Below are 25,254 nucleotides of genomic sequence, written 5' to 3'. Positions count from 1 at the left end.
AGTCATATATCGGAACATGTGGTGGAGCCGCTGTGGCACCAGTGGTTAGCACACTGCGCCACGAACAGACCGAGCAACCCGAATTCGATTTCTGGCCACAACGAACATCAGTGGCGAGCGACATCTGAACCAGTCCTGGGCCTCCCGATTCACCAAACGACACTGACCAGCATGGTAAAGTACGGTCAAGCAACCTCCACGACCCGCACAGCGGTGGGGAGGCCCTGTACGTATGCACGTTGAACTTCTTTCGTGCCGCACGTAGCCAACCGTGCTAACCGGAGGCGAGCCTCGTCACGCGGCAGCAGATCGACAGGCAAGGGCCGTCACACGCACGTGCGGGCGAAGCGACAGCGCCCAGGCTGCACTCCGTACCCGTCTGCTCCTGTGACCCGTGAGTGACGTCGGCATTCTTGTCGAAGACGAGGGCGTCCCGACGGCGGCGCGGCGGGGAAGCCGGGCCCCGGAATCGGCGCCGGCGGTGGCCGGCACGGCGGACCCCGGGGGGCTCTGCGCGCCGGACTGGACGATGTTGCCGCGAGCTGCCACCTCGTAGTGAAGCGAGACGTTGCAGGGGCAAGTGGACCTGATCGCCACCTTTGCTTCCTCGCCCACCTGGTAACGTCGGTTTGCAGTTTTTTTTTACGATCGAGAATAACTCGGGCACGAACCACTCATTTACCTGAATGTGTGTGTGTATGTATGTATGCATGTACGTCGAACTTCTTTCGCGCCGTACGTAGCCAACCATCCGAATCGGAGGTGTACAGGTATGTACCTGTGTGAACGAGTATGTGCATATAAATGCATGCACGTGCTTGTTTTTTTTGCAGTATTAATCAATAGTGTATTTAAAAACGTGAAATCACTCTCTATTTATATATTACTTTAGATTTTTTTTTACATTTGACTTTTATTTATTCATACAAGTAGCCTGAAACAGGCACTACTTCTGTTTGCATGTGGAGTGCATGCTCGGTATTTATCGTGCGCGAACGAAGGTGCGTGTTGCCCTCGGTGGGACGTTTTCACCTTGAGCGGTGCGTCCGGAGGCTGGAGTTGCAGGTGACATTTGCTGGGCGAGAACCAGCCGGTGATGGACATGAAGTTGGACAGGTACTGATCGCCCACCTCTCTCCCATCGATCGCCGTCACCTTCGCCTAATGGCACACGCACAGAACCGACCGACACATTGTTTGTCACCCCCCCCCCCATCCCGAGAAAGCGCTCGCACGCGTGAGAGAGAGAGAAAGGTTGCGCTGGCATTGCTTGCGCACTTGTGAGCCACGCACTTTATTCTCTCTTCATCGTCACGGATTTTTGTTTAAGGGTGCATTTCCACGGGGGCAAGAATAACCAAGAAATTCAAAATCACACCGGAATGCGTGCCCCAGTCTCATCAGATCTAAGAAGCTAAAAGCAGGGTTTCATCCTGGATAGCGCTGCAATGGGGCGACCGCCGTGCTCAAAAGACAAGTGCAGTAGGTGCTGTGGTCAGCACGGGGCGGTGCAGCAAAATCCATTTGCTGTCTTGCACTACCGCCCACCATGACCAACCTGCACTGACCAGTGTGGTGAAGTACGGTAACGTATCCCCCCACGGCCTGAAAAGCATGGGAGAAGCATTCGTCAGCAGTGGATTTAGAAAATGGGCTGTAGATGTATTTTCCATGCAATCGCTTGTGAGCATGGTTGTATATTTTATTACGGTGTAATAATAGATTAAAATCGATATCACCATACAAGCTTGCTGATCACCCTGCCAATACAAAAAAGATTGTAAATGTTGTGGCTTGGCTCTCCAACACACCGGTGTGCTGTACTAGTAATTAATTGGCCACGTTCTGTTTACGTGACAAACCTTACTAATTGGCTGTGTCGGGTGGTGGCGGTTTTAACGACACATTTATATATTTACACGATCTAACCCAAAAAAAACCTGTATTATGGATGATATTGGTCGTGAAAGCCTGCGTGTTAAAGATAGCAGAATATATATTTTAAAAATGTATACGTTTGGCCTTTCGTGATGTTTACAGAAATAGGTTCAATTGTGAAGCCATTACAATATTCATGCTACTGGATCTGTTCTCATTTGAGCAATCCATTTACAGCAAGGTCGCCGTGCATGGAAACACACTCCCAGCATGAGTGCATTTCAGCCTTTCAGGGATAATTATTTTCACGCGGTTTATTATTTTCACAGTGTACCTGAAAATTATTTTCACACTTGTCACGAGCTCTTTTTATATGTCTTCCTTTCCACCCCCCTCCCCAATTATATTCCAATTGAGCTCTTCTCTGCGGAATTTTTTAAGAGGAACTGACAATATATTCTAACTGTATGCTGAGATTGTTAAACTATTCCATGACATCAGGAGTTGCTTGATATAGAATGTGCTCGTACCTCCTATGTATGTGTATGTTTGTTTAACTTCTTTTGCACCGTACATAGCCAACTGTGCTAATCGGATGTGCAATGATCGTTATGTGCCCATCATACGCTTGTACAGGAGGTATTTGCGTTGTGTCATGTGACGAAGACATTTCTATTTGGAACTCTGCAGGAAGCAGTGCATCACCCTGTGGTGAAAAACAGAAGAAGACATGAGAAAACGACTTCTAAAGTAATTTCAAAAGGTCTCTTTAATCGACGCACCATTTAACACCCCCCAAGATGTGTGTGTCGCATGTCAAATCAAATCAAACGCTTATACGTCCCAGCGATGGAATATAGCCAGCAGCTCTCCCACTATTTTTTTCACCTGATGACGATTGCTTGTGTTGAGATCGAAACGTCGTGATATTTTTTTAAATATTTTTTTTTATCTACGTGGCTTTACCGAAAGACCCAAAGAATATACCAAAAAAATTCACACTTTTTGCAGTGGTTGATGACTGGGCTAATACCATCAACTTCGCGATGCTTGAAATTCCAGTTTAACCTTGGCCATCTAAATTTATATTTAAAGCTTTCGTGACTGCAGGCCATCTGCTCCGATTCCAACCCAGATTCTCTGCGGTACCAGCTCCGATTCCCGAGCCACCAGGCCACAACCATGCCACACGTTCTCTAATAAAGCACAACGGGCAACGCTACTGACCTCCAGCCAGACATACTGGGCCATGGTGGGTATTGAGTGGATTTGGAACGCCACGATGCCATCTCGGGACACCAGCTCACTGGTGTAGATGTTGTCCTTTGCCGCGAGCTCAGCCTTGATCCGCACAGTCACGCCATCCGCAGGGCTTCCGTCCGGATATGTCACCTCCAGCTTGAGTCGAGACATTGCAATTCATCGTTAGTTTTTAACGCTTTTCAACTGAGGTTGAATGCACTGGCACTCTACCCGTCTGACCGTCCATCCATAAATAACGAGGGGGCATTATTGCTTTCATAAAGATGATCCAACAAGAATGAACCGGTGGCTATTATGGACTTGCCCTTTTGAAAACCGGCCAAATTGATCTCAATGGGTCGTCTGAAACTTGGGAAACAAAAGCCAGGGCAAAATATCGACAATTTTCAGATATGTAAATTAATTTTGCCCTGATGGCATAATCCTAGTTACACGTAAAAACATTTTTACGAACACAGTATACAAGATTGTGCTGTCAACCTAAAAACTAAAATACCTGCCGCAATTAACAAAGGGATGACAGCAAATCTTCTGAAAATGTGGCATCCCTACTACCTTGTTAATGCAAACAAGCGAAATTAGTCTTTTTCAGCCTAGTGCAGGGTGCAGTTCCCAGGAAATGTGCAACGTCGGGCCAAGGTTGGCATGTGGTTGCAAACCGTTGGACCAACATTGGACCAACATTGACCCAACGTTCCATGTTTACCAGGTGTGTGTTCGATGCCGTTTTTCCTCCCCCACCTTTCCATGGTAAGGCAGCCCGGGCTTGAACTGCTTGCGCGTCTCACGCGAATACTTTATGTCCACCAGCTGCTTGTGCACCAGCGTAGAGTCATCGAACGCGATCTGCTTACTGCCGTCGCTGGCCACCACAGTGGCCCAGATACTCAGGGCTCCTCGGAAGTGCTCGGGCACGTTCGGGGCATCAGGTCCTTGACGCAGATGTCAAAGGACGCCGCTCCATCGACCTGGGAGGTAAACGAGGATGGCGGTGGAGCTCGCGGCTGGCGTCATTCAGTCCGCCGCGTGACGTGTGCAGTATGATTTGAACGTGGCGAATTGCCATGTTGTTTGAGAGGTGAAGCCAATGAGACTGTGAACTCGTGAAGAGCTTACCTCGAAGGTTTTGAGGACGGGCATGCCGAGGTCCTGTCTGTAATAGCCGACTCCGTTCACGGTCATGTTCACGGTGGCCTTTCCTCGCACCGGCTTCCCAAATGTGTACCTGATAAAGTAACATAATTCACAAGCTGCATTTACTCCTATCTTTTTGTTTCTTCTGTGATATAAAAAAAAAGTTGACAATGCGCGTGTTACTACGTTCGTGCCGGACGTTAAAAGCAAACCTGGCCCGGACTCTTGCTTTATCGCAGACGTTGAGGTTTCTGATGAAGCTGGGAGTGCTGATATCAACTTCAAACTTTGGCAGCACTGGGGGAAAAACATGAAAGCGAAAGGTTTTGTCTGCACCTTGAACTCACACCATTAAAATGCCCTTCATAGTTTTGAAAATTGTATTGATTCACCACCCTTCCCTTTCCTTCTGGGAATTCAATGAATCGCTACAATTCAGGCTGACAATTCGATTTGAGAATTTATATTTTTTCACGTTTATGTGAATGGTAGTGCCTCTATAGTGCTGTAGAGGTGACGTGAGCCCATTACACACAACGTATACAAATCCAAACATGTAAAATATTCAAGCACGAGGTCAGATGTATCACTAGCATAATAACCATTCCACCCATCGTGTGCATAGATAGGGAAAATATAAAAATCCCAAAAAGTGCACAGTTTTGGAAAAGAGTATTGTCTTGGAAAAACACTTGATAACCCACTCAATTGCACGGGCTACAAAGTATGTGAGAGTGGGTGGATTAAGTCGTTGAAAAAATATGAATGATCACATGCACTGTGCAGCCATCTGCGAGGAGATTACGCAAGCGTATTGTAAAGTGTCACTTTTAAGCTTGTATGGGTCATCTTAAAACACATACATACGGGTTATATATTTTTTACAGGACACCTTTGAAATGTACAGGAGGATTATTTTTGCAGAGACACAAGCTCAACTTTTTTTGTTACGCCAGATTGATTGTGGCGAGGTGGGGGGGGGGGCTTTTGGAAGAGGAGGGGGGGGGAACAAACACATAACAACAGCCATCAAACACAGCATGGCTCCATCCTGCCGAGGGACGCTAAACCTTGGCATTAATGTGTTTTTTCCTTTTAAGGGCATCAGCCACCGCTTCCTGCAATGACCCCTGAGGGACGGAGGCTGCCATCCTGCCACGTGCCTGCTCAAAACAACAACTTCCTTCACAAAACATCCTGTCATCACCGAGGGGGAATGAGAACAATGGGCATTTGTCTGCGAGCAAAAAAAAAACATGGGTTACTGTTTTAGAGATATATATATGTATATTTTTATTCTTTTTTATATTCTTCACCTGACGTTATTTCATCTGAATGTGCCGGTTACTTTGACCAAATCCAACAGGGAGACAAAATATGTCCCACCACAGTTCCGACAGCTTGTCATATTCATTTAAACATCTGGGCATGGGTGAAGGGAAATACAACAAAGTTGGGTTTGGCGAGCGATTTATCAAACTAATTAATTGAGAGTTCTCCCTCGAATAATAAATCCTGAGCGCTCATCCGTGTCGCCCTGCCTGACTTAATCGGAGGTTTAACGGTGGTGACTTAAACAAGTGACAAATCCCAAAGCTAATTAATTTCCGAAAAGTTGAATTGATTTTACACCTAAATGAATACTTTATCCCTGTCAATAGGAGCTGTTGGAACTTAAAAATGACCAAAGGCTTTACGGGGCACCACTCGTGGCTTGAGTTGTTAGCATAATCAAGATTTCCGTCCTGCGTATAATGCTTGGTAATTATGTCTGTTCTTTCTCAATTTACTTTCTTTAGTTGTATGTGGCCAGACATTAGCTTGAATGCAGTAGTACATTGCTGTTGACACATTAAGTTCACGATCTGCTGGCATGCTATAGCAAAGGTTGAGAAACCCACCGTATTTTTGCACTTCAAAGGACTTGTTGTAGGTGTGGGAATGGATCTCCACGAAGATCATCCACTCTCCAAAGATTGGTTGCTCGGAGAGTGGGAAGCTCACATTCATGATTCCTAAAATAAGTGCATGGACGCATACACACAAACGCATGGTAATAGACATTTCAGGAGACAGCTTGACCACTTCCCCTGTGCTTATGAGTTTATTTAACCAGGGCTATAACAATGGCTTAATATTTCACTCGATATTTTTCAGAACGCTGCTAGGCTAACACAGAGTAGGGATTCTCGAGGTACGCCTATCCATAATGATCCCATATTATTGTGCGCTATACTCCTGCAATTATCTGAACAGGTTTTGGACAAAATAAGGTGAGATGGATGTCTCATGCCAAAATAATTCCCAGAACAATGTTCCAAAATGTTTTTGGCTGTTTTGGCTGAAATTAATCATTCGCTATAACTGACATATAATCAGTTTCTCTTGGGTTAGATCGTGTAGGTATCAATATAACGTACAAAAAAATATTTCGACAAGAGAATCCTAAATAAAATATGCTAAAGATTACAATACATCTTCAACACACAAATATGAACCAAAAAACATCCATACTGCAAGGACAGAGGCTAAGGAAAATGTAGTAAACCCGATTGCTGAATCAGTTTTTACCACAACAGATGGGATGTAGGTCACTCCACTGGACCATGCGTGATCCTCTTGGGTCCTGAATGTGAAGACAAGGCAAGTCAGCACTCATGCCAGTTCAGTAATTGGGAACAACTTAAACACGTGCATGGCTTTGACTCGCGTTTCAGAGCTACCAAAGCCCATTTACCCAACAGACATAGTTGTCAACGTGATATACAACGTGTACAATGTGGATGGATCGTGGATTTATCGCAGTGGAGCAGGAGGTTGTGAAGATATTTTTAAATACTTTTGTGCTCTATTTACTCGCTATATTCATCGCTATGTGTTCATCAAAACAGTAACTTTTTCAGTAATTCTTAATTGTTTGCAGATGAATCAAGTCAAATTGTATGAGGTTGTAGACTTACCACAATGTATGCTTCCACCTGGAAATTAGAGATGGGTAATTAAAGATCACGTGAACTGGGCAACTGAAGCGATAACCAAACATGTGTTTGGGAAGCAAATGAAATGCAATTTTCTGTTTTATTTCGATTGAAAAATTCTGCACGGAAACCATTTGGCAACGTGTGCAATGTGTAGAATCAACAATGCACTTTGTCATTAGTAAAGACTACATTTTTAATCTGGCAATGAAGTTGCATTCACATTACACTTTTGTTTATATGTGTAGGCAAAAGAATGCATTTATTCTTCCTCACCTTTTCATTGATAGGCCTCAGTTCTGGACTTATGATAATGAAGTTGGCAAGAACTGTAAAAAAATCCCCACAAAAAGCACAAGTAAACCCTGTTATGATCATTTATAATTAATGAAAATAAAAAAATTCCCACGTGTTACGTTGCAATTATTCTGTTTTGGTTTTGTAAAAAAATCAACCAATGTGCCAATGCCGTTAAGTTGCTTTTTGGATTGCATATGTGCTGTGCGACAACACTTTACAGCTCCCACATGTAATACTATCATCACAATTACTTGCTTTCTTTTCTAATCATATCTTTTCATTTCAACATGCACACGGAAACGTGACAGTTACAAAACAATGTCGCATATCCGACTCGTCAGAGACTGAGCGATATTCTGGACATGAGAAAAAGAGCTTCATAGCTCATCGGATTCCTCCAGAATAAATAAAGTCCGAATCTGATATACGTGGATATGTGACATGGTCAGATGTAGGAACATCTACAGAAAAATAATTACACCCTTCACAAATACTGCCCTACGTGTGAGAGGTTAATTGGTCATGGTGGATGAGCAACGGTCGGATATGCGATCTTGTACCGTGCGGAAATGATCATTCGTGGAATGAAACAAGCCGTATGATCGTGTTTCAAATATCATTATTCTTGCCTCTCTGTTTGGGCTTGTAGACGGGTTTATCAGTCTGGATCAGCACTGTGGAACCTCTCTGCTCCACGGTGATGGTGGTGGAGTTTTGGAATGAGAAGGCATCATCACTCTTGGAGGTGGAATTATGGCTTCCCCACACCCTCAAGTGAGCTTGACCCCTCAATCCGCGCGGCACCTTTGGTGGGTACATGGGCACAACAGGCAAATAGAGGTTTCGATTTAAAGCTTTCGTGACTGCAGGGATTCATATTCTTGGTTCTTTCGGTAAAGTCACGTAGAAGGGAAATAAAAAATAATAAAAATATGAAACAATAAAATTCTCACGACGTTTCGACTGCAACACAAGCAATCATCAGCAGGTGTGAAATCCACACCAAGAATATAAATACAAGTTTGTGAAGATTGCTTGACAGATCCCAAGCACGTGTGGCTTTTATCATTTGTTCGAAGGAGGGAGGTTGGTTCATATTTTTTATATTTACTTCTTTTGTCAAGGCGACATTCTGGCATTACTTGAAATGCGGCACAATATTAACATTTGATAACAAAAATGTGTGTTCGCAAATGAGTTAAAAAACAAACTTACTTTCAGTTTTATTACACCCTTTTCTGCAAACGACAAAAGGAACAAACTTAAATCGACGTGTTCACAGCATCAGAAACATTACCGTGCTTACGCGTAGATTTTTTTTGGTGCGGAGGGGGGGGGAAGGGTTAAAATGAGCATTATTCATAAATACACGGGCTTCGTTACGAGCACCCTCATTCGCCGTCGCTTACCAAACACACCGCCACGGCTGTGTGCCACCGTCTCCCCGTGGACCGCCAGGCACGCCTGGACGGCGGTCTCTGCCGCGGGGTTAAAAAAAGTGACGCTGATGGCCTCCTCCACCCCGGCTCTGAACACCGAGGGAGCTGCCACCAGATAGCCGCTAAGCGACAAAATAAAACAACAACAACAAAACAAAGACAACAAGCAGGGCCAAGTGTTACCGACTTGTCAACGAGGCAACGGCAGCGGCAAAAATTGCTTTCTGTACACGGGATGTATGAAAAGGGGCATTGTCAAATTTTCACTTAACCACTTGTTTTTATTATCGCTTGCACCACCACCGACCACAATATTCAACGTGGATCTTGTGAGAGAGAGAGAGAAACTCATCAATTTACACGTGAAGCTAGGCAATTAATGAAAACGCATATCTATGTATGTATTATTTATTTTATTAACCTCTCAAACAATGCAATTCTTGTGCAATCAGAACCTCTCACTTATACAGTATCTCAAAACTACAATTCTTTGGCAACCAGTGCCCCCAAATTCCCCCGAACAGCGTGTACAATCACTTACTCATTCCAAGCTGTGTACAGCAATCCTTGTTTCTTGATGGTTACAGCGTACCGTTAAGTGACATACTGTACCAATTCAATTTGTGATAGACCACATGCCATGAACAATTGAATGAATAAATTCCACTTACCGTGGCAAGGGCCCTTCACAGTGACACAGGCGAGGGCAGAGAGCAGGAGGAACCAGAGATGTCCATCTCCTCGAAAGTCCATGATGACAATGACGACGGCGATTGAACGTACAAAAAAAGAACAACTCTCGATCCAAACCAGTCGAGTCCGCCCGAGTTCCCTCTCTCGCTGGAGTTGCCAGTCCGGCACAAGTGGCTTTTTCACAGTCGTGCCCAGGGATTTTTCACTTCAAAGGACAGACGGAGGCTGTAAGGATTTATCGCCCAGAGCCGGGAGGAAAAGATGTTTGCTCCTTCCACGACCCAGACACAGCCCGGCTTTTGTGCTCTTCGCTGCGGTCCCGGCGCAATCTCTTAAGCATTCATTCATTCGCTGACTCGTTCATTCATTAATCGAGCCCCCGTTTCTTTTAAAGCCCAACACATTGCCGGGACGAAACTGGATACCCTCTGAGCTTCTCTTCATTAGCGAGCCGGCACCCGGCGTTTGTATTAATTTATATATTTTCTTATTGCTATTCTTTGTGTTGCCCCCCATCCCCCCCCCTACCCACCCCCTACTCACAAACAGTTAAAATGTTAATCGTCCTCCTCTGGATGCTGCACGGACTCACTGGGGTTTGGAACGCGCCTGCCGCTCGCACGGCGCTGAGCACATTTAGTGTTTGCAGATGGGTTGAGGTTGCATGAAGAAGGGATGGCTTGAAGCTTGCCCCTCCCGGCTCTCACTCAACAACCACAACCTCCAACCACCACCAACCCCCCCCCCAACCATCTTCACATCATAAATCACCTCCTTAATTCACTTTGGCAGGGCGTCCTGTGGACCCCATGCAACTGCTTTTCCGAGCTCTAAAGCAATTGTGTAGTTTGTCTTTTGTGTGTGTGCGCGCTTGTCATTTTGTGCATGCGCGTGCGTGCGTGCCATTGTATTCGTTGTGTCATTCTGCGCAAATGATTGCGTATGTGTGCCACTGCGTGTATATTTGTGTGTTATTTTCTTTTGTGTCACTTTGTTCTGTTGTGTGTGCGTGTACAAATAAAATGTAACAGAGCGAATGCATTACAGGTTACTTGATGAATCGGCTCACATTCTTCACAAAAAAAATTGTTGAATTTGATAAAGTTATTGTTTGTCTGATTAAGAAAGGGGCCGACATGCAATATATTCGGTAGTTCTACACTAGTCGGAGCTAAATAATGAAGTTGTAATTATGGACTATGTTGTATGTACAATACGCTGTACGAATTATATCTCCTCTTTACATAGATACGCCAACATTCTGCCGTAACAATTCTTTAGCGCCTACATATCCTGTCTCGTTATTATTGTTGCCAAACTAAGGATGGTGATGTGTGCAATTTAGGTGGAAAGAGCACTCTGGTACATACGCATTCATAACCATATGCTTTTCAAAATATGATAACTCATGTCATTGGCTTCATGTAGACTACATCATTGCAATTTATGGGACTCAAACTGAAATTAGATGGAGTCTTCAATGTGTGTTCAACAGTGTATTTATTCTTCCTGCAGTCACGAAAGCTCCAAAATTAACAGTGTATTTGTTTACTTTCTAATGTAATAATTTACAGTACTTTTGTCAAGTAAATCTTGCTGGGTGAAGGCCTCTCCATGCCTTTTGATCACGGGGGTTGTTTGAACCATACTTCACCATGCTGGTCAGTGTGGCTTTGTGAATGGGGATGTTCGCTGTGGACAAGAATCAAACTCGGGTGGCGCACTGTGTGTTCATGGTGCAGTGTGCTAACCACTGGTGTCACAGCTGCTCCGCCAACAGTTTTGATACATGGCTGTTTTGCTGGGTCATTCTACCCATCTGAGTTGCACCTATCCATTCAGTCCAGCCGCTTCATTGCCCGTGCAATGTTTCGTTATTCACTCATGTGTGTATTTAAGCCATATAAGAGCTCACTGGGATATAACACATTTTTTTTCCAGGAGAGGCCTGTAAAACAGATGTGAGAGACAGAGGCAGTGATAGAGAGATAAAATCCCAGAGTGCAACAATATATACCGTATTGCAATAATTGAAATACTGTTATTGGTAATACAGCTATTGTGGATTGGACAGTGAAAAAACGCTAATAACGTATAAAAACAAACGATGCATTTTCTTATCTTAACGGAGGCTCTGTTTGTATAACTTGTGCTGTTGTTTATATTACATTTGGGCAGGGACCAATTCATGAGGTGACGTTGAGAATACATCTCTCAAAAAACCAAACTGAGACTGGACTCTGTTCACATGTTCATCGGTGGCTCTTCGGTGTCTTTGTTCATAGACCCCCTTTAGCGGAAGTTTGGGCTTTTCAGAGTTTATCCAATTTCGCCACAACCCTACCCTGACACTGATATTGAGGTAGTACCTAACACAACTGAATGCGATTCTGGCTGGACAAATTAAACATCATTTGTTAAAACTTATCCTGAAATCTATTGTATATATTCTTGTATCTGCTATCTTACACAGCAAATAAAAGGTGAGTTAGACATGATTTACTGTCAATTCGAAAACATTTTTGTAATTCTCACCACTTATTTTTTATGGTTCTAGAACATTTTTCAGCGCTAGATATTTCATTTGCATCTCAGGTCAATCTTGAAAGTAAGACCTGTGAGTCCCTTTGGGTTGTAGGTACTCGTATGTATGCATTTTATTCACAGTGGTTTGTCAATCCACTGCTGGATGAAGACTGCTAAGGGGGTGGTTTGGCTATAGTCCACCACGCTGATCAGTGTGGGTTGGTGAACGGGGTAGCACCAGGACTGGTTTATGGCTGGGAAACGAAGTCGAACTCAGGTAGCGAAGTTAGTAGCGCAGTGCGCTAGCCATTGCAATCACCACTCCATCCTAAGAAGATGAACAAGGGGGTCCCCGTATGACCTACACAGGCTGTTAGGGCAAGTGCTCTTAGTGAGCACTTATTAAGGACGAAACAGCAGCACGCACAAAGGGGTGGTGTGGCTCGTACCATCTCCGGCCAACTTTGTCTCCCCAGTGTTCGTGTTAACACACTGCACCAGCAGATACTCATTTAAGGCTGAGTCGCCCTAGAGGAGGTCCAGGACGGGTTTAGATTCAGATATCACTCACAACTGATACTGACCATGGCTAGGAGTCGAACGCAGTCCAGTCGGGTCAAAACGTTCCAACAACAAACAATTCAAAAACACGATAGGAGCGCACAGGTAAACGAATCACTTGAAAAAAATATATGTAAATAAAAGTTATTTTGTTAATCTTCCCAAGTAAAGCCCACTGAGCTATTAACTTATTTTTCAGAAGCGACCTGGCCACAAAAAGAGCTTTTACAGCTCATCGGATTCCTCCAGTACGAAAAAATATTACGATTCTGTACATACATCAAACTTCTTTCGCACCGTACGGTAGCCAACCGTGCTGATAAACGAAAGCGCAATTCATGGAGAAAATAACCACCACAAAGATTCCCCCCTGTAGCCTGAACAGACTGTTGGGGCAAGTGCTGTTAGCGAGCAGCACCTATGAAGGCCGGCACTGTGGCACACGAAGGGGGGTGGATGGCCAGCACCACGCCCGACCGCCTTTGTCTCCCCAGTGGCGGTGTTTACTGCACACCGCACGGGGGAACTAATTTTAAGGCTGAGTCGACCTAGGAGGGAGGGGGGGTTGGAGCCCAGGTAACCCGTTCGGATATAATCGTCACTTGGCGTGGGTGGCCGTGAGCGGGAATCGAACTCGGGTAGCCGGGTTCGGAGCGATGACCCCTAACACTACCGCACCAAAGATCCCCCGTATGGCCTTAACAGACTGTAGGGGTACCACTCACTCACACGGGGGGGGGGGGGGGTCAATGTGCAACCCAGGTCACCCCGTCGTCGTCGTCTGATAAACGAGGCAGCAGACAGCCTGCCCGCGTGTGGCAGGCGCCGGTCGGGGGACGCGGTGGCGGGGGGCTCGAGTTGTAAAAGGACCCCCCCCCCAACACCACCACCACCACCAGTCCCTCCACACCACCATCACCCACACCACCACCACCAGTCCCCCCACACCACCACCACCACCCCCCACACCACTACCCCCCGACACCACCACCCCCCACACCACCACCACCAGTACCCCCACTACCACCACCATCCGCCACACCACCACCCCCCACACCACTACCGCACCCCCTCCACACCACCACCCCCCCACACACCACCACCACCCCTACACCACCCCCCACCCCACACCACAACCACCACCTCCCACACCCCCCACACCACCACCACCAGTCCCCCCACACCACCACCACCCGCCACACCATCACCCTCCACACCACTACCACCACCCCCCACACCACCACCACCCCCCCACACACCACCACCACACACACCACCACCACCACCCCCCACTCCACCAACCCCCCACATCACCACCACCCCCCACATCACCACCAACACCATCCCCCCCCCAACCTTCCAGCGCTGATTTATTGATGTTGATGGGGGCTCCGAGTCAATTCCACGCACAAAGGCGTAATGAGTGCGACACGTGCATCGCAGGAATGCAGCACGCGTCAACGCACACTCAGGGGGTACACACACTCAGGGGGGTACAAACATAGAGGGGTACACACACAGGGGTACACACACACAGAGGGGCACACACACAGAGGGGTACACACAGAGGGGTACACACACACAGAGGGGTACACACTCAGAGGGGTACACACACTCAGGGACACTCACAGAGGGTACACACACACAGAGGGGTACACACACTCAGGGGGGTACACACACACAGAGGGGTACACACACACAGAGGGGTACACACACATAGAGGGCTCATACACAGAGGGGTACACACACTCAGGGGGTACACACACTCAGAGGGGTACACACACACAGAGGGGTACACACACATAGAGGGCTCACACACAGAGGGGTACACACACAGAGGGGTACACACACTCAGGGGGGTACAAACACAGAGGGGTACACACACAGAGGGGTACACACAGAGGGGTACACACACTCAGGGGGGTACACTCACAGAGGGGTAGACACACACAGAGGGGTACACACACACAGAGGGGTACACACACACAGAGGGGTACACAAACTCAGGGGGGTACACACACACAGAGGGGTACACATACACAGAGGGGTAGACACACAGAGGGGTAAACACACACAGAGGGTACACACACCGAGGGGTACACACACACAGAGGGGTACACACACACACAGAGGGGTACACACACACAGAGGGGTACACACACACACAGAGGGGTACACACACAGAGGGGTAAACACACACAGAGGGGTACACACACACACACAGAGGGGTACACACACACACAGAGGGGTACACACACACACAGAGGGGTACACACACACACAGACGGGTACACACACATAACCAGAGGGGTACACACACACACAGAGGGGTACACACACACACAGAGGGGTCTCACACACACACACACACAGAGGGGTAGACACACACAGAGGGGTACACACACAGAGTGCACACACACAGAGGGTACACACATAGAGGGGTACACACACACAGAGGGGTACACACACAGAGGTGCACACACACAGAGGGGTACACACACAGAGGTACACACACACAGATGTACACACACACACACAGAGGTACACACACACAGAGGGACACACACACACAGAGGTACACACACACAGAGGGACACACACACACAGAGGGTACACACACAGGGGTACACACACACAGAAGGGTATACACACACACACAGAGGGGTACACACACACACACAGAGGGGTACACACACACAGAGGGGTACACACACAGAGGGGGTAGACACACTGAGGGAATAGACACACACAGAGGGGTACACACACAGAGGGTACACACACACAGAGGGGTAGACACACTGAGGGGGTAGACACACACAGAGAGGTACACACACAGAGGGGTACACACACAGAGGGGTACACACACACAGAGGGGTACACACACAGAGGGGTAGACACACACAGAGGGGTACACACACACAGAGGGGTACACACACAGAGGTGCACACACACAGAGGGGTACACACACACAGAGGGGTACACACACAGAGGGTACACACACAGAGGGGGTACACACACACAGAGGGGTACACACACAGAAGGGTACACACGCACAGAGGGGTACACACACACAGAGGGGTACACACACAGAGGTACACACACACAGAGGGGTACACACACACACAGAGGGGTACACACACAGAGGGGTACACACACAGAGGGGGTACACACACACAGAGGGGTACACACACAGAGGGGTACACACACAGAGGGGTACACACACAGAGGGGTACACACACAGAGGGGTACACACACACAGAGGGGCACACACACACAGAGGGGTACACACACACTCAGGGGGTACACACACACAGAGGGGTAGACACACACAGAGGGGGTACACACACAGAAGTGCACACACACAGAGGGTACACACATAGAGGGGTACACACACACAGAGGGGTACACACACAGAGGTGCACACACACAGAGGGGTACACACACAGAGGTACACACACACAGATGTACACACACACACACAGAGGTACACACACACAGAGGGACACACACACACAGAGGTACACACACACAGAGGCAGACACACACACACAGAGGTACACACACAGGGGGACACACACAGACAGAGGTACACACACACAGAGGCAGACACACACACACAGAGGTACACACACACAGAGAGGTACACACACACAGAGGTACACACACAGAGGGGTACACACACACAGAGGTACACACACACAGAGGGGTACACACACACTGAGGTACACACACAGAGGGGTACACACACTGAGGGGTACACACACACAGAGGGGTACACACACACTGAGGTACACACACAGAGGGGTACACACACTGAGGGTACACACACACTGAGGGGTACACACAAACTAAAATGCACACAGAAAAATGCTCATTACCACACACATTAGTACACAACCTTACGGAAACCCATTCATTGTTATTCCAATGCAGTAGTAATTGTAATGATAAATAATATTAATAATTATCATTTGATTTAAAATGTATGATGATTGCTTGTGTTGCAGTCGAAACGTCGTGAGAATTTTATTGTTTTTTATTCTTATTATTTTATTATTTCCCTTCTACGTGACTTTACCGAAAGAACCAAGAATATAAGAATAATCATCATGTTTCAAATACACCTTCGGTCATAATAAATCCGCTGTTGGATGAAGTACTGTACTCATTAATACGTGCAATGTCATTTGAGAATGATTTTATTGTTTGTGCAAAGTGCATGCAATGCATTTCTACAATTAGTCACGAAACGAGGCCATAGCCGTGAATGTGGAACGAAATATAATTCACGTCCACCCCTGCCTTCTGCCTGCCGACAAATGTCTATTGTGTTTTCCATCCAGGGTTAACAATACTCATCAGACTCAAGTGCAAACAAAATCGGCGTCAAAGTTATACGTTTGGAAAGGGCACGCAGATTGCTTCCCAGCTGCTTAAGTCTGTTAACTACATGTTAATGCCTGTCGAGAACAATTGCTCAGCATAATTACGCAATACTATGCCTGAATTGTGTCCAACAGCATTTATTGAAACATGCAGGCACGCAACACTGATTTGAAGGAACTGATACCATGTATATACACAGTTGTTAACATAATAGTCCAACTTCTCGGGGATTTTTTTTTATAATAGCCAACCAACACATGAGCACAATAAGTTCCGTGGCTGCTATAAACATGGGGAATTTCATTCCAGGCCATGTTTGTCATCAATAGTCGTGATAGCCCAACTGGTTCAGGCTCTATAACCACGTTTCATTAACCCACCACTGGCGAGCGTGACGGTGTACGGTCAGACCAGGGCCCTATTATCCAATACAAGGCCGTAGCCATGGAGTCAACATTGGGGGGGGACCAAATCTTCCAGGGTGTCTGGGGTCCCAACCCAGAAAAAATATCTAAAATGTAAAACTCATTTCCTGCCTAAAATATAAAAAATTCACTAACACATGGGATGGACTTTTAATGTATTTTTTACAATAATGTCTAATAGTGTGTTGTATTACATTGCTCTGTTTAAACTTGTTTACCATTTCTTGTTTGCATTGTATGTAATGGCAGAGATTAGGGATTAATAAAGTACAACCATAACCACGACCATATAAACAGAAATCTATGCATTGATTTGTATGAAGACAAGCCCAGATATTGTGGCCAAGGTTTAGCAAATTGTTGTTTTTATTTATATAGCATAGCAACATTTTTTATAGCAATATATTGGGGGGGACATTTTGAGCATATTTGAATATTGAGGGAGATGTGTCCCCCTGAATAAATATTATAATTACGGCCTTGATCCAATATTATTATCCAATAGGTACAGGCGGCATTGTGTCTAGGGCCTACGAAAACAGGAAAAAAATGTTAATCGTGTTTTTTTTGGATATGAAAATGAACGGCATCTTTTTAAAGCTGCGTTATCCGATATGATAATCGTAGTAAAAGACAAAGTTGTTGAAGAAATGTCCGCTTGTAATATTTTAGGCTTACCTTGTTTTCTTCTCCCCTTCAATAATTTCAATAAAAATCTGCTTATCTCAGGCACACAGCACGCTCCCATTGAATTAGGGCACAGACTAAATAATGAACGTGTCGGTAACGACATCTGTCCAGCGGCTGCACGAAGTCCACGTGAATCAAGCGGAGTGACAGCGGCGGTAGCAGTACCAACTGGAGAAAGTTATCGCTGAAGGTCTACGAAACAGAAGTGCCTAGGGTCTACAAGAACCGTAACCCGGCCCTGTGTCAGACAACCTCACACTGCATGGCAAGGGGCTTCAAAACAGAGGGTTGACGGTGCTACGAATCGTTCCTTTATTCAATATTGTGATATAAACCAATGGAAAACTCGTGTTTAAGAATGGTGATGTGAAAACTGTGTTCCGTAGAATGAAATCTTTTTTTTTAATGGGGCCGCACGTTCTGGCTGATTCTCCCATTATTAATAAGTGGAGTTTTTGGTTTAATAATCCTGACTGCAACATTGTTCTTCAACGAGAAAACCAACCTCCCTCGTGTCATGCCGACCACTGGTCCTGTTCATTTACCATAACATTAGTTTCTTGTACGTACTAGCATGCAATGTTAACATTTTAGAGTGCAGCTGTATATTCACAGCGTTGTTTGTAAGTTTGTTCTGAACCAAACTGCGATATAGTCAATTAGAATCGCTCAACAGTGTCAGCTGAAATGTGTTTAAAGCTGGAAAAAAATGCAGTGTAGAATATAAATCTTAAGCTAATGGCTTTCTCAACGTATGGTTAATTTAAAATCATTAACGAAAAATGTTTGCACGGTCAGTTAGCTGTGGGTCACAGAGCGGCTGAAAGCTGAATGCTGTAACTCAGTCTCGGAGCGACAGATTAGATGACATGAATGGTAGAACGTATGCCAGGAATTCAGTTTATGAATTCCCTTCAGTTTAGCCTGCGTTACAGACGGTCAACCGAGGCCAATTTTATTACCTAATGGATTGAAATTGAGATGTGTTGACAGTGTCTAACACCCAATTGGTGCTCGGCACGTGGGTAATTTAGTATAGAAAGCATATGATATTAATTGTGGTTGACAGGACTTCATTACATTTAAAGGCGTGAGACTGTGTTCTCATCCATACACGTTTTTTATGTTTTCAAGGCACTGAATTGATAGTGGTTTAGTTATGCATACACAGCGCGTATATTTTATTGTTACATGGTGAAATATTGGCAATTTATTCTCGATTTATATACATTTTTTCTCGATAAATGTTTTACAATTAATATATAACCTGGATGTGGAGTGGTGGCACAGTAGTTAGCACACTGTGCCATACACCTGGCGCCCTGCGTTAATTTCCAATTAGGGCTCATATCAGCAGCAAGTTATATCTGAATCAGTTATGACCCTCTATATCTTTCAATATGAACTCCCCATGACCAGCAACAACGTGGGAGCCCTTCATCCAGCAGTGGATTGTGAAAGACCCGTGAATGATTAATTATATTATTATAACCTAATGTGTCTTGCAAATGCTGGATTTTTATTTAAATTTCGTTGGAAATATACAAATAAAAACTTGCACTACGGTATTTCAATCTCATTGAAAGTGTTGTGTAATTGAAATTTTTTATACATTGAAGAAATAAATATTGCTTAATTTTAACTTCCCAAACCATTACTGACAATGCATTAAATACATGTAACAATACATTATCACTTGCTGTTAATGCTTTTGTAAATATAATATATAACACACACTGATGATTGTTCAGCATGTGTTGTGTCCTTCATCATAACTGAGGCCAACAACATTATTACAGTACAATGAACCACAATAACGTGATGCTTTCCGACTGTGTAGCACTTGGAGCAAAACATCGGACATGATGCTGGGCAGGTTATCATTCCATGGAATTTTTATTTTGTCTATCGAGTGGTATTGTCGTATATTTTTTTTATGATGCTTGCGTAGTGGGTCAAAATGTTAAGCGTTTTAAGATGTACTTTGCCCGAATGATGCTATGTAAAAAATACAATTATTGTAAAAAACGAAACTTTACCAAAAATAACATGTTTAAACGTTTACAAATATAAACCCTTGGCGCTGAGGGGAACCACAGCAATTAAAGCAGCCTCTTTGGTTTCGTTGAGGTCATATCACGCTGCTGGGAGTAATGGCTGTGGGTAAAGGTCCTGTTTTCTTCCGCCACACAAACTTAAGCAGTTGGGAGGAGAGAGCTCCGCTTTTATTTTCTCGTTTGCTCATCAGTCCTGGGTGGCAGCACAGAGCCAGCTGCTCGGCAGGTTTTGCATTCCGCAAAATTACGAGCACAACTCACCCGGTATGGTCACCTCGTGTGGTTTGCACCAGAGCTCAAAATAGCTTCAAAGTACGTCGATATAGACTCTTGTCTCCTTTCTTTTGTTACCCACCGTGCTCCCGAGGAGCATACATTACCTTTTTTTTAAATCTGTGGGTGTCACGGGTGTCTTCAGACACCCCCAAACAGTTTTACAAATGTCTAAGAGACACCCGTGACGTTTTAGAGCAAACAAACAAATTCGTGGTGTTTTCCAGTTTCTTCAACAAGGTGACATATGCTGATAATGCTTATGAGGCTCCGAACAGAGTCAGTAGATGCATACATTTGACACAATGCCAGTACAACAGAACTCTTCTTATTATCTGTGCACAGTTATGGGTGAGCTTCACAGAACTTATCAATAATTTAACCAATAACCACCGGGACGCATTACCTAGCACAGGAGTCGGCAAACTAAAATAACAAGAGCCATATTTTTTCGAATTCGCTAAGAAACTCATATTTTAAGAGCCATAAAATAAAATAGAATTCAGACGTTTCGGGCGCAACACAAGCGTCCGTCATCAGGTGGGAAAGCATGGTGACGGACGCTTGTGTTGCGCCCGAAACGTCCGTGATCTATTTTTATTTTATACCTACGTGACTTTACCGAAAGAACCAAAGAGTATGGATTCCTGCAGTCACGTGAGCTTCAAATCAATGTTTCAAGAGCCGCAATGCGTATGAATACGAGATGGTGGTCCTTAAATAATGTCACGAAGCGGTCCTTAAAGAGCTGCATGGGGGCTCCAGAGCCACAGGTTGCCGACCTCTGACCTAGCTGGACACCCCCAACTTCCAAAGTCGTTTTAGTGGACAGTATTTACTTCGGGCTCACGTGACCCATGGCGTCAACGGATTGTTCCTGCCTTATAACATCTGGCATCGCAACAGGGTTCGTTTACAAGGCCTGACTGCTGGTGAGACCCAGAAAGGTCGAAACTGGTTCAAGCGGAAATAAATGCTCTGGGATATTTTCAGTGATTTTTTTTTATCTTCTCCAGTTGATACCCACATAATGTTCTATCGGAAGAAACCATGAGTTTTTTTTTGTTAAAACCATGTATTTAATGTACAGTACATTTGAATTCATCTTTTTGGTTCTTTCGGTAAAGTCACGTAGAAAGAAAGTAATAAAATAATAAAAATAAAACATAATAAAATAATTCTCACGACGTTTCGACCACAACGCAAACAGGTCTGTCGAGGAGACAGACCTGGTCTTCACCTGAGGACGGCTGCTTGCGTTGTGGCGAAACGTCGTGAGAATTATTTATTATGTTTTATTTTTATTATTTTATTACTTCCCTTCTACGTGACTTTACCGAAAGAACCAAGAAGATGAATCCCTGCAGTCACGAAAGCTTTAAATAGAAATTTACATTTGAATTGTTTGTAAAGCCTTACATAAACGCACAATTATATGTCCGTTGTGAATGTGTTACGTCCCAATTGAGTGCCTGTGCGTATACTGTGCAAAATATTAATTGAAGTGAGCAGCCCACAAGGCTTTGTAAAATTCTTCTCTTCACACTCGGTTGTACCTTTAAGAGCTCTCCTCTTCAGAACAGCACAACAGAATGAGGCATCACTCTCCGATGCCTTTTCGGATTGTGCTGCATTGCAACCCGAAACGAATCGGAGAGCCGTGCGTCACAACCGCGGACACCCACGCAGTGGTGAAATGAGGCAGGACATATTGACCATTAATCTTGGGTCAACGTGTTAATCAGTGAATATTAAGTGCTACTCTACACTGTCTCTTAAGCGTATGCCACTATACCACCACAATCAATGTCTTTTTTGGTTCTACCTTCTGGCAAACTTCATGAAATCCATCAAATCATTCCAATTTTCCACGATATATTATTTACCAGGCATCAAATATGGCATGGACAGCTTGGAAGAAACTAGTCCACAATGTGATTTTTTTTAAGCCAACATAATCAGAACGCGCGACGACTGCGCACTTGTAAATAGCTGAGTAAATAATTGGATGAAAATGCCTACGCGACCATTTTCTGGAATTCATGTCTTGCAAAATGAATTTAATGGGTTCATACTTTTTCTTGGTTCTTTCGGTAAAGTCACGTAGAATGGAAATAATAAAATAATAAAAGTAAAGCAATAAAATAATTCTCACGACGTTTCGGCCACAACGCAAGCAGCCGTCCTCAGGCGGAGAGCAGGTCTGTCGAGTAGACAGAGTATTGTGCGTATATTTTACTATGAATACACATGAAGAGTGCGTATTCATATAGCGGAGGTGCAGCACTTCACTACATTTAACTAGCTCGCACTGCTGCGAGCAGAAGGACCTCCGAATAGAGAGAGCTCGAGAGCGCCCCTCTACAGGGCATTTGGCCTACTCGTCCACGCCGACCAGACGATTTGAACGAGGTGGGGGTAATCAAAAAATACGAAAGCAACAACCGCCGTTCGCCACTAAGTGGCGGTGACGTCACCCCCGGCGCTTGTGCCACAGGAGTTGGTAAGCGCTCCACCGAGCAATAGCACGATGTAACACAGTTTTTGTTCCTGGGTAGTAAGTGTTATTTCGAAATTGCTTATGCCTAAAAAGTATAGAAAATGGCTATTATTCCCCACAAACTTGCTTTTGTGACCAGGACAGTGATATTTAGAAATGTACCTATTTTCAATGAGAAAACGGGCGAATTTGTGTCTTTTCGTTCACATAAAGTCAGAAAAACAACATATGAATCAAAATTAACATGTATTTATACTAAAGTAATACAAAATTACTACAAAAGATTTAGAAGTGAGTAGTTTTTCGAGATTTACGATTATACTGTAAATCACTTTCACGAATCAGCCCCCAAATGTAGTCTCCCATCATGTTCTCGTTATACTGTCCTTGGTAGCGGCGTTCAAAGTCCAGTATATCCTGGTGGAAGCACTCGCCTTGCTCCTCCGAGTACGCTCCAATGTTCTCCTTGAATTTATCAAGATGAGCATCAAGGATATGGACTTTGAGGGACATCCTACAGCCCATTGTGCCGTAGTTCTTCACCAGAGTCTCAACCAGCTCCACATAGTTTTCGACCTTGTGATTGCCCAGGAAGCCACGAACCACTGCGACAAAGCTGTTCCAAGCCGCTTACTAGTGAGCTTCTTGGGGAATTCATTGCACTCCAGGATCTTCTTTATCTGTGGTCCGACGAAGACACCGGCTTTGACCTTTGCCTCAGACAGCTTAGGGAAGAAGTCTTGAAGGTACTTGAAGGCTGCCGACTCCTTATCTACAGCTCTGACAAATTGTTTCATAAGGCCCAATTTGATGTGCAGTGGTGGCATCAGCACCTTCCGGGGGTCCACCAGTGGCTCCCACTTGACGTTGTTCCTCCCCACAGAGAACTCGGTCCGCTGTGGCCAGTCCCACCTGTGGTAGTGCGCCTTGGTGTCCCTGCTGTCCCAAAGGCAAAGATAGCAGGGAAACTTGGTAAACCGCCTTGGAGACCCATCAGGAATGCCACCATTTTAAAGTCTCTGATGACCTCCCAGCCGTACTCATCATAAGCCGTCCAGCAAGGTATTGATGCTGTTGTAGAATGTTCTAGAAGTTACTCCAAGTTTACTCAGCACTTAATCTATCTGGAATGTTCGGGAAAATAGGTAACTTTAAAAATATCACTGTCCTGGTCACAAAAGCAAAGTTTGTGGGGAATAATAATCATTTTCTGTACTTTTGATGCATACGAAATTAGGAAATAACACTTACTACCCAGGAACATGAAAAATGTATTACACAGTGTAATTTATGCCGGTAACCACGGTAGAAACACCAATTTAAGCTCGAGTAGCCACACCACACTTCACCGCACGCAACCTGCCGTTCGACCAACTGTGCAGTGTTAGCACCATTACCGTCGGTACATTGGGGTGCTTCTAAAAATGGCTCAATATTAATCCCATCAATTATAATAATGTGTCTTTGGCCCCCAGCTTCATTGGCTCAACTGTTCTATGTGGTTCTCTTTTTGCACGCCCGACCCGCGTGGATGTTTTCCAGACGAAGTGTCCTCAGGCGAGTGAAGGAGCCTATTACAGAGCCATTATTAATGGAAGCCATTCGTTTTTCAATCAAGTGGGATTTGTGAAAACAAAAAGAAAAACCACCGCAAGCGTGCGCACACACTGGCTAATAATAGCTGGAGTCATTCTGACTGCAATTGTGTAATTTTTTAATTGCTTTAAATCAAACTTCATTATCTCTTCCTACCCTTTGCACTTAAATTAAAACAAAATGTTTGGCCTGATAGTCCTGTAAAAGGGTGAGAGTGCAACCCTTCGATTCCTCGCTTGTGCCGCTGCTGACAGAAGGTACTTCTGCAAAACGAGCTCGAGCTCCTTTAGGCAACATTTTTGGTTTTTGCTTCCATGATCGACGCATTTGAAAGAGGTAGGAGTTCCCCACACTTTACCCCACCACACACAATCTGCTAAAGGACTACCTGTGGTGTGTCCATTTCAGAAACGTAACCCAAAGTAAAAAAAATTAAACATGAGCAAATCTTTATATGGACCATTTTAACATTCGTCACTATATATATTTTTTTAAATAAAATATAAACCTCAGATTGTCTCAAACCGATTATTTATCAACATTGCAAAAAGTCAA

The 25,254-nt window shown here is 44.8% G+C and overlaps 1 protein-coding gene across 1 annotated transcript; it reads right to left on the bottom strand.

Moving 5' to 3' along the window:
- Window positions 1-294: 294 nt before the first annotated feature.
- On the bottom strand, window positions 295-23,628 carry LOC121851926 (C3 and PZP-like alpha-2-macroglobulin domain-containing protein 8). The gene is given in 17 exon segments (XM_042346002.1): window positions 295-615; window positions 1,033-1,161; window positions 2,453-2,584; window positions 3,028-3,276; window positions 3,883-4,061; window positions 4,064-4,109; window positions 4,258-4,366; window positions 4,488-4,572; window positions 6,177-6,290; window positions 6,847-6,901; window positions 7,236-7,253; window positions 7,530-7,582; window positions 8,183-8,357; window positions 8,769-8,791; window positions 8,963-9,114; window positions 12,351-12,465; window positions 23,436-23,628. Coding segments are annotated over 17 exon segments (2,148 nt in total).
- Between the last annotated feature and the right edge of the window lie 1,626 nt (window positions 23,629-25,254).

The sequence above is a fragment of the Callorhinchus milii genome, unplaced genomic scaffold (genome assembly GCF_018977255.1).
Source record: "Callorhinchus milii isolate IMCB2004 unplaced genomic scaffold, IMCB_Cmil_1.0 Scaffold213, whole genome shotgun sequence".
NCBI classification, from domain to species: Eukaryota; Metazoa; Chordata; class Chondrichthyes; order Chimaeriformes; family Callorhinchidae; genus Callorhinchus; species Callorhinchus milii.
Note: the sequence above shows the minus strand (reverse complement) of the source record. Positions and strands in the feature narration are given on the sequence as shown.